The sequence below is a fragment of the Echinops telfairi genome, unplaced genomic scaffold (genome assembly GCF_000313985.2).
Source record: "Echinops telfairi isolate 266 unplaced genomic scaffold, ASM31398v2 ScPeMD7_7424;HRSCAF=8462, whole genome shotgun sequence".
NCBI classification, from domain to species: domain Eukaryota; kingdom Metazoa; phylum Chordata; class Mammalia; order Afrosoricida; family Tenrecidae; genus Echinops; species Echinops telfairi.
The window spans coordinates 87,671,688-87,682,618 of record NW_022111324.1 but is presented as its reverse complement, the minus strand read 5'-3'; the positions used below and the strand labels follow the sequence as shown (position 1 = coordinate 87,682,618).

General features: G+C 50.0%; 1 protein-coding gene across 1 annotated transcript in view; it reads left to right on the top strand.

Moving 5' to 3' along the window:
* GALNT2 (polypeptide N-acetylgalactosaminyltransferase 2) overlaps positions 1-8,488 on the top strand; it is a 128,383-nt gene extending 119,895 nt beyond the window's left edge. Inside the window, exons 15-16 of the mRNA XM_004712203.2 lie at positions 4,171-4,290; positions 7,513-8,488. Coding sequence (XP_004712260.1) covers positions 4,171-4,290; positions 7,513-7,668 — 276 coding nt within the window. The 3' untranslated portion in view covers positions 7,669-8,488. The remainder of the gene's footprint in view (positions 1-4,170; positions 4,291-7,512) is intronic.
* The last annotated feature ends 2,443 nt before the right edge of the window (positions 8,489-10,931 follow it).

The following is a 10,931-nucleotide window of genomic DNA, read 5'->3' as shown; positions in this document are numbered from 1 at the left end:
TACATTGACAATTACAAACCTCGCTTTTGCAATTGATCACATGGTCGTAATTGATAGGTAGAACTACCTTCTACTACTACCCATTCTGTATTACCTTTGCCCTCAGCAAGCACCTCAGCTGGCTGTGGTTTTTTTTGCCTGGTGGGGTGACCCAGACCTTCAGTCCTAAGGGGTCTGGGTCAGTTGACAATTTCATTTCATTTGAATTCCAATAGTTACACGTGGGTAGCAGCCAGTGAACTGGACAGTCCTGAGGGGAAACAAAGCCAGAGAGGTTCCTAGCCCCTGCCAGATGTTTCAGCTCCCACGCCCACTGTGCACAGGTCATCTCTGGAGGGATGGGGTGCGAAGCTCTTGAATAGCGTGCCCCCGGAATGAGAAATGAGAGGATAGCTCACATTTCCTAACTAGAAGTAGGCTATGGTACTTTGGAAGAGTCAATTTTGCTCTCTCGTGTCTGGCTGAGGATTGTGCGGCAGACGCATAGGAAATAGAGGACATTATTCTTAAGAAGGGCAGCTCAAAAAGCATTTCTGAAATATTTATGTCTGCTTTTTAAAATAAATTCAGATCATTGAAATGCAGTCAGAGAACGAAGTCACAGTTCTCTGTGGTGTTTGCATGCGAAATGAGGTTTTCTGGAAGGCAGCGTCGAGTCTGTTTTAAAACAATGAAGCACATGCAGAGTAGCAGCGAGAGTGTAGAAATACCCAGGCCTGAGCTTTCACGGGGCTCAGCATACCCTCCCACCTCTCTCAACAGCAGGACAACCTAACGCTCTCCTCGTTGCCCACAAGTGAGGGCGCCTCTGCTTGTCCCTTTGGGGACCCAAGGAGCCGTACTAAATATTGGGGCCTCTACATCTTGAATGCTGCGTGGAAACATGGGAGACGTTTTAACATGTATGCTTTAGAAGAGGCCCCATTGCATCTTCTAGCAGCGGACTTTTGGGATCAGTCATCTGGCCTCTTGTACGCCATTCCCAGATACTATGCCTCCTAGTCCAAGGTCTGGACCTGTCGTAGGTAGGCGGGGCAGGGGGTATGCCCAGGTGTAAGTTTGGGCAATGCTCAGTTAAGCAGGGCATGTGGCTTAGTTTTCTCTCAGCTTGTTGTAGGGATTTCCAAAAGAGAGATGTGGTATGTATTCAGTGCTCCCCACGTTTATTTGGCTCACAACTTGTTTTTCGTAGAATCCCACTTGGAACGCACTTTGAAAAACACTCATTTAAAGGTGTGAAAACTGAAATCCAGAGAGGAAACTGTTAATATAAAAGAGCAAGCTAAGTCAGCGACAAGATCAAGCCACTCTCCGCACTCCTGGGCCAGAGACGGCCACTGTGCTCCTCGACTGACCCCCGAGAGGGGTTGTGTGGTTTTCACCTCCAGATTTTTGTATTTTTCTAATAACGTACTGATAATTTAGGTACTAAATAGTGTGCTCCTGCAAGGATTATTTGTTCCTTTCCTTACCTCTGCCCTGTGGAACAGGAAAAAAGGAAATCCTTCTTAGTACTTATTAGTACCTAAAGCCATGTCCTGATGGTGTAGTGGATATATGTTGGGCTGCTAATGTCAAGGTCAACAGTTCAAACCTGCTGGCCGCTCCATGGGAGAAACATGAGGCTCTTTGCTCCTGTGAAGATTTACAGCCTGCGAATCCCAAAAGGGCAGTTCTGCTCTCTTCCACAGGGGTGCTGTGCATCAGCATCCACTCAGTGGCCAGTGAGAGAGAAAGTCATGCCATGTATTCATTTGTACGCAATCCGTTTCTCCCACTGCAAGGGAACCCTTCAAGGGCAGGGCTTGTGTCTGTCTGTCCATCTACCATGCCCTCGCCCCCTTAGAATGTTGAATTACCTCACTTGTCCCAACCTGGTGACAGTGTGGTCCCATCACTGGGGTTCCTCAGCATCACAGGTGCGGGGATGATGAGGGCAGAGTGGTGCACGGAGCTGAGGGTGTCCCTGTGGGACTCCGAGTTGTAAGAAGCTTTGTTCCTTTTGATCCCAGAGGAGGTGGCTGGTTCTCCCCCCACCGAGTGCAGCCCTTTAACTCCCAGCCCCTCCTGTGTCTGGCCTCAGCAGTCGCCCTGTTCTCTGACCTCCTACCTCCATCGTTGTCTTGTTTATTGTTCAGAGAGGTTTTCCTTTCAACTCTGCCTTCTTGGGTCTAAATTTATACAAGGGTACTTCATACAGTTCATGGGAAAAAACAATGAGAGTTTTTCCATGAACTTTTTTAAGTCCCTTTGAATAAATGTGTGTTTGCTTATGTATGTGTACATAAATCGATGAATGTAACTCAAAAAATATTGGCACCAAATCATAGAAACTTTTACTACGCAAAAATATCCAAATGTCAAGCTATTGTTTGCTCAGCATCGAGGTCTGCACTCTTCAGTTTCCACGGTGTCCAAAGGGCAGTTTGGGCATCCTCAACAAATTTAACTCCTCTTCTTTTGAAGTGTTCTCTGGGTTTGGGAAACAACCACACAAGAAAGGGCTGCGGGGGGCGGGTAAGGTTTCCCAGTGAGGTTCTCCTGGGAAGGGCTGCGGGGACGGGTAAGGTTTCCCAGCGAGGTTCTCCTGGGACAGCCTTTGCGCCCCTGGAAGAAAGAGCGCTGCATTGTCATGACGGAGCTTCCCCGGCCGCCTTCCCACAGAGCAGTTTTCGGTCTCTTTAACGCTGCTTCATAATAAGGCCCCGCGAGGGCCGCGCAAAACGGAAAACGCCAAACCACGTGAAATCGCAACGTTAGTAGTTACTGCTTCAGCGTTAACTCTGCGATCTTCTTCCAGGTGCAGTTTCTGCACCTCAGCCAGAGCTGTTTCATGCGTCCAAACAGACCGTGGGACCTCTCTCGCCTCATCTTTGAGGTCCTCTAAGCTACCTTCCCGGGAGGACGCTGAGGCTTTCGACTCTCCCAGAGTCGTGCCGCAGACGCCCACCCCCAGGGGCAGTTCTTTCCGCCCACAGGGCTGCTCGCGCAGAATGGCCCCATGGCAGTGGGCTGGAACCTTCCCTAGACACTCGTTTCTCATGGGCAGCGTTTCCCGAATCGTGTTGCTAAGCTTCAGTGATTTGGTAAGATGCGTGTGAGTTTTGTGAAAATTTTGATATTGATAACCTAAAAATAGCCGTTTTTCCATGGTGCACATACACACACACACACACACACACCAATCTTTCTATCTTTGTAGACATCCTAGCAAAACTAAGTCAAGTGCATTACTGAGGGAACTTATCTGCTGCCATCTACTGGTAGCAGATGTGTGCATGAACTGCAGCACTAGTCGCAATACTTCTTTTACTGAAACTCAGATACGTGCGTGTGTTTATTTTCTGTATCGCAGCCCAAGGCAGAACCACTATGCCACCGGGGCTCCTCTGTGTATTTTTTCAAGCGCTCTTCCTCTGTTACCTTTTGTCATTTAGAAATAATAATAGTCCCTCGTGGAACTCTTGCCACACAGCCAACGCTCAATGGATGTTAGCCGGTGGAGATGGTGTAAACTTAGGAGTGTTGATCTGTAGATTCCTTTCTAGGGTTTTGAAATCACTGTCTGCCTCACTAGATCAACGTGGTGCCCAATGATGAGGCGACACGCTTTGTTTTTTAATTGATTATGTATTATATATAATTTATTATTTTCACATGTTGAAATCCATCCTCATAAATATTGAATTGGCATGGTGCCCCTAGAAGTAGGCATCCTGGGCAGGGGTGAGCTGAAACGGACTGGTATTGGCCACTCTGAGTCAGACGGTCATGGCTTACTACCGGGGTGGTGATTCCAAAGTAATGCAGGCAGAAAAAGCAGGGAATTGGCTGCCTTGTAGACTGGGAGCTCAGTGTAGTGACCGTCTTTACATCTCACATTTTGTTTTGGACATGTGAGTATGAACCGCTCACTTGCATTTGAACTGAAATCGCTAATACCGTTAGTTCTCATTACCAAGGTTCTCAAAGCACATTTGTCCATCAGTAGGTCAACTTGTACTGCTCGAGCAAGAGGCTACCCCGGGCCTATCTCCACTGCAGACTGGCCCTTAGTTGGAAAGTGATTTGTTGGTTGGGAGTTGGTTCAGGAGCTTGGAATCTTAATGCCCCGACACTGTTCGTTGCCCTATTGGGATCTTTCTTTCATTTTCTTGTCTCGTGTTCCAGGAATGGGCCTTAACAAAGGACAAGTCGGTGAAACACATGGATTTGTGCCTTACTGTGGTAGACCGCGCACCTGGCTCTCTCATCAAGCTCCAGGGCTGCCGAGAAAATGACAGCAGACAGGTGAGACTCTCAGAGCCTGCCTGCTTGCGCTCCCCGCCAGAGCTGCGTATGTCTGCGTGAGGGGCGTGCGAGCATCGGCCGAGTGTCTAGACCCTTTATGAGCTCCATGCTCGCCTGTGTCCTCCAGGGAGCCGCGCAGATCTGGGCTACAGGAACCATCGCTGGGCCATCAGTGTTGGGAGTGGGGGAGAGGGTGCACCCCGGGGAGACCTTTTCTTACCTCTGGCTCTGCCTGGACACCACCAACAGCTCTAGCTACACCTGTCCTTTGGATGGGTCAAAAGCTGTTCTTTAATTTCTTAAGCCAAAGGTCTAATAGCATTGCATATTCCCCGTTATATTCTCAGTATTCTTTCCAGGCCACTGTATGTTTTAAATCGAAATTGCATTTATTCTCTAAATATTTTTTTCTGATAAAATTTATTTAAAGGTTTTAAATGCTGAAGTATAAAAGTCATTATACACACACAGGCACCCCAAACCAAAACTACACCCACTGCCATCAAGTCGATTCTGAATCATAGCAACCCCACGTAGGGCTTCTTTACCAGACTATAAACCTTCACGGGAACAGATGGCTTCACCTGGCGAGCCGCTGGTGGGTTTTGAACTGCTAACGTAGTAGTCAGCAGGCCCTAGGCGAACCCACAGTGCCACGGCTCCTTCGCGCGCGTGCGCACGCACACACACGCACACGCACACACACATATATTGCACTTTATTTTTTCCCAAACTGTTTAGAATACACAAGGGCGCTCCAAGAAGTTTGTGGAAAACAAGATTGAAAGATAATGGACTTTTTCTATAAACCTTTTGAGAGTCTTTGCACAAGACTTCACACCTATTGCTAGGGCACTTTTCTCTGGCATGTTTTGTGGTTGTCACTGTCTTTGGAGCCCTGGGCTGAGGTGTTGGAAAGAGGCAGGAACAGCTATTCCAGCCGGTGGGTAGCTGGGCCGCCGTGCTGTGCCCTCACGGACAGGTGGAGCACAGAGCCTCTCAGAGCCAAGAGCCCCGGCAGACCCTCGCCCAGCACTCATTCCACAAAGTGGGATGCTGGAGTCCAGAGACCGAATCCTTCCTCCCCGAGGGCACATGGGGAAAAGCAGGCTAGGACTCTGGATCTCTTAACTGTCTCCCCAGCGCCCTCTCAGCCGCTCCTTTGTGAGTTGTGACCGGTTTAAACTTAACAAGGAAATGCTTGCAAACGTCGCTTTTTCATGTGTTCCTCTCCGGAACACCAGCCACATCCAGGGTGCTCCCTTTCTTGTTCGGCCTACATTGCAATGGGCCGAGTTCCTGCTCACTGCCGGCCACCCAAAAACGTGGGCCCTTCTGATGACGTAATTACAGGTCTTGCTTAATACCCACTGTCTGTTGGCATCAGAGGAGCCCCAGTGGCATAGTGGTTATGTGTTAGGCTGAAATCTGGAAGGTCAGCAGTTCAAAACCACTAACCACTCTGTGGGGAAAAGGCGCGGCTTTCTACTCCTGTAAAGAGTTACAGTCGCAAAGAGAAACTCGTGGGGACAGTTCTACCCTGTCCTTTAGTGTTGCTGTAAGTCGGCACTGACTCAATGGCCGCGAGTTTGGTTTGGCTTTATGGTTGGCTTCAAACTAGAGTTAGGCAAAGCCTAGTACTATGATCTGCTTTCTCAAAATTAAGTGAATTTCTCCTTAACCTAATGACTTAACTAAAGTTAAGTGAATTCTTCTTAACCTAAAAGTCTTTGATATGTAAAGAACCGGTGATGTTGTCTGGTCTCCAAACCATATTTTGTTGGTTTTCAAACAAATACACTTTTAATCTCCTAAGGAATGTTCCTTTGGGAGAGTTGGCTGTATTTCAAGAACAATGGGTGCTTCTGCCGGCCCCTTGTCTGGTGAATCATAACCGGCACCTCGTTAAAGGCATCATGGGACAGAAACAGACTTGCAAGCAAAATGTGTGTGCCTGGGGATTCTGACGTTCCTAGCCCAGAGAGATGGTGCCATTTGCGTCCCATGTCACTCTTAGAAAGCAGCCCTCTCCACAGCGCTTGTAGGTAGGTAGGTAGGCCAGTCAGTTTTGACTGGCTGCCTTCCAAGGATACAGCTAGGACTTGACTTGGTTACATTAGTGTAAGGCTGCTCATTAAGTGATGCTTTGACACATGATAGAGTCCCCACAGAGAATGGAGTCCGGTTCCTTTGTTCCATGATGTCTGCTGACGTGGTTCTGAATGCTTCCGAGGTGGCCTGGACCTTGGCAGCCACATAGACTCTCCATGGCAATGGGGGAAGACAGGAGGGGGAAAGATGGCCGGAGGGGAGCAGGTGCGGGACGCTCAGGAGCGCAATGAAGAATGCCTGGCACTCTGTAGCCCGCCTGCACCGGGGGCAATGGACATTCACTGTGGGCCAACTTTGGGGGCTCACTTGTGGCATAGAGAGAATGGGGTCTTTGTCACACACAGTGTCAGGTCTCCCACACATTTGGCTCCTCCTCCCCAGCCACTGGCCCCTTGAGAAGAGGCTCCTACAGCCACTCTGCCTGGCTATAGGCTGTGCCTCTGACTTGGTTTGTGTATGCGTGTGTGTGTGTGCGCGCGCGCACACCAGTAGAGAGGCACTGAGACATTGCATACAGAGATGGGCAAATATTGCCTGGTCTTAGGCAGGAAGAGCACACCACTGAGATTTGGGGCATTCACGCTGGCTGAAATGGGTCTCTCACACCAGTTGGGAAGACGGGATAGGACTCAAGCCTCCTCAGTGGCATGTCGCATGCACACACATTTCTTTCCCTCTCGTTCAGCCTGACGCTAGTCCTCTGCTTCCACTGAGCATGAGGCACTAAGAGGGGGCTCTCTGGTGTGGGGCGGAGCAAGCTCTTGGCCCCAGCTGAGTTCCTGGGGCAAGTCCCTGGAGGGGACCAGGTCTTCTTGTCAATGGATGCGAATTTCGTACAGCAGCAACTTTCCTGGTCTGATGGCTCAGCAGTTGCACAGAACTCTGGCTCCAGAATTGAGAGCTCCCAAAGACGAGGCTGCAGGCACCCAGAAAATCCAGTGCTGAGAGCGTGCACACCTTTCTGGCCTCTGTAGCCCTCGGGAGTATGGGCCTTGGTCGTCCTGACTAATGCTCTTGGTGGGAGGCCCGAACAAGTTTATTTGCTGTTTTTCATGCAGCCAGAAGACCGTGCCTAAGGTGTGTATAATGTTTCTCCCTCTTGTTTTGCAGAAATGGGAGCAGATCGAGGGCAACTCCAAGCTGCGGCATGTGGGCAGCAACCTGTGTCTGGACAGCCGCACGGCCAAGAACGGGGGCCTGAGCGTGGAGGTGTGCGGCCCTGCCCTGTCCCAGCAGTGGAAGTTCTCGCTCAACCTGCAGCAATAGCGGCCAAGCCGTGCACCCTGGCTCTGGCTCCGCTCGCTGAGTACTGGCGATCACATTCTCGATTATGATTCTTAAACTTTCCACGAAACTATATACCTCAGTATTCCATCCCGTCTGAAAGTTGGAAGAACTTCAGCAGGGTGTCGGGGCTGTGTGGACACAGAAAGGAAGCGGAAAGAAGGCAATGGCTCCTCCCTCCCGCGAGGCCTCTGCAGCCAGCGCTCCTGCCAAGCCAAGCCGGCCCCTCTCCTGCCAGCTTCCACTTGTGCTCGGGCCGACGCCCGCACACCACTCCCAGGACAATGATGGACACTAGGGAAGTGGCCTGCCCGCCACGTTGGAGGGCCGAAGGAGAAGAGGATGGAGATGCTGTGTCACAGCAGCGCGGAAGACTCGAAATCATGTGTGATCTCATCTAATCCTTTATGATTCCCACCAAACTGAATCCTATCATTTTGCAGATTGACGTTGTTTCTCGCTCCGCCCCATCCCCCCAGGGTCCCCCTACCACTCCTCCTCCAGCCCCAACTACCTTCCTAGCCCAGATGCCCCTCCATTAATGTACTTGCTATAATTGAATATGAACTTTTCTATGATGGGACACTAAATATCAATATATCTTAAGAAAGCATTGACGGTCAGTTCCCCATGGCTTCTGCAGGTTGCCATCATCATGTAAATTGTCCACCATGCAGCCCAGACCCTTGAAAAAGGAGTTGGGGGGACTGGAGCCCTTTGAGGGTCCCGCTTGCCTCCTTGGAGCCTTATCAGCAAGTAGGTGCTACTTTGGCCAGCTGGGTTGGGCGCCCCCATCCCCACAGCTGACACCTGTGGGGCGGGAGGCCTGGGAAGCAGCTGCCAGAGGCTCCAGCCGCCGGCCCCTCTGGTTGCAGGTGGAGCTACTGCTGTGTCTTAGGATTCCCTTTGCGTGCTTTTGGTGTCTGTAAACCTGTATGGGTCCCTCATTTTGACAAATGTTGCTTTGGTTCTTTTAAAGTTAGTTTTCTTTAAGGAAAAGCAACCAACCCCACAGCTTCCTCCCCTCGGCTCTCTGCCCTGCAGCGAGGCAGACAGCTGGCGTCGGGAAGCGGGTCACATGCGCGCACACTGGGCTAATGACAATTTGAGCTCGTTTGGGCTTTCAGAATTCATTGAGCTTCCAGCAGAAGGGGGGTGATTAGTCTCAGCCCGAAAACAAGCCTTATTTACAGCTTCTGTAATTGGCATCCTGGGGCATTTGCAACTCCAGCAAGATTACAGCTGCCCTTGGTTCCACCTGCCTGCCTGCCCCGCCCAACTGCAAGATGCGGCTCCATTTCCTGCTCCCACGCCCCATGGTCACCGCCTCTGAGTGTTCCCGATGACGAATCAGGAGGGAGCCAAACAGTAGCAGTACACCAGCTAACTCCCCTTGAGGACCTGGGGCACAGACTGGGAGCTTGGTTGAGGTCCCAGATTCCAGGAGAAAGCAGGAGACGGTTTGGGATTGAAGTAAGAATGTGCAAGACAGCCTAGTCACTTGTCTGCTGCTGCCTCCCCGTGACCACCAGCTGTCCCCAGAGCCTCGGCCTGTTTTACTCACCCTGTCCCCTTACCCACTCAGAGACCCCCACCCCAAGTTATTGGTGGGCCCGACAGCAAACCAGATGCTGGGCTCTCGGGTGCCTGAACAGATGCAGGCTTTTCTGCTCCTTGGGGGGCCAGCTGAGGTCACACAACTGGAGCGGCCTAGAAGATGCTTCCGAGTTGACCCTGGCTGGTGCCGCTTCCTCTCTTGCCCATTCCTCTAGAGAGGGAACGTTGTCGGTCTGCTTTCTTCCTCAGCGGAAGCCCACTCACATGCCCTTTGTGCTGGTGGGGCTCATGCCAGGAATATCCAAGGAGGTCCTTGTCCCGTCTTTCCCAGTCCGAGGTATTTTAAGTGAACAAGCTGGCTAATAAATCTGATTTAATATGGCCCACTTTTATCTTCATACAGGATCCTGGCTACAAATCAGTTCTCGGGGAATCTAAGGAAAATCACACTTAGGTACTGGTAAAGGCTGCTGACTCCACACTCGGGCTCTCCGTGTCCCTGTGCTCCGCTGTAAGGCACCGATCACCTGTGGGCTTCTGCTGTGCGGGAGAAAACCCATTGCTGTCAACTCAATTTGATCTGTTTTAAAATCGGGTTTCTTGATTGCATCACCCACACTCCACACCCCACCCAGAGTCTCATCAACTCTTGTACCTTAGCGACGTGGCTACCAGCTCCCATCGGCTGGCCGGGCCCTGGGAGGCAGCCTCAGCGTCGGGTGGGAGAGGTCCTTAGTGGGCTATGTTTACATGACACAGTGTGCCAAAGTGACTTACTGTGATTGCATTATTTTTTAGTCATTGGGACGATCCCACCCTCCTCCCCCCATTTTTAAAAAATGAACATTCTTTCCTAAGAGCCCTTGGAGCAAAGTGCGACACGCGGTTAGTTGTCTTCTCTGTGGTGGTCTCCGATGTCTTCATCAATGCTAAAATGATGGTATCTGTGTATGTTTTGCAAATTCAAAATATAGTTTGGTAATTTTTTTCCCAGTTGATTTTTAAAAAGAACTGCTGTACAGAGCTTGTACTTTATTCATTTTATAGATGGAAACCATCCTTGAAAATTGTTTAACTTAAATAAAGAGACAAAACTTTATAGATAAAAACTTCCAGTGGCAGCTGCACTTTTTCTTGGATTTTGGTTGGTTGTTTACTGGATGGATGTGACCCGTATATGAGGGTTGCAGTTGTATTGTCTTTTCTAAGCTTCTGCTTAATTGCCATTTTTTATCATCCTTTTCAAATGCGTCCACCTTTTATTGCTGGGCCCTTTTGTTATTTATAGTCATCTGGAATAATCGTTGGCATTTGGGGAGCAGGTAGGTACTGGTGCCAGAAGCACTTACCTACTTAACCTGCACACTACACCTGGAGTCAACCCTGGCCCTCATAGCCAGAGCCTGGGCACACGGTGCTTTACAGGTTTTGAAGTATTTAAGAATATATACTTGCTTATCCATTATCTGGAACTGGCCAATTCCTTCAGAAGATCTGTTGAGTTTTCCTCCCTGGCCTGTTTATATCTGTACCCACAGGAGTGCCAGGAACAACAAAGCTCATTGATTCTTTATCCAGCCGTCTGGATTAAGATGGGAGGGCAGGCATGAAGAACTGAAAAGGCCCAGGTGAGCCTTTTTAACCTCTGGCGACCACATGTATGCATCTTTCTGGATTAGTGGACACAG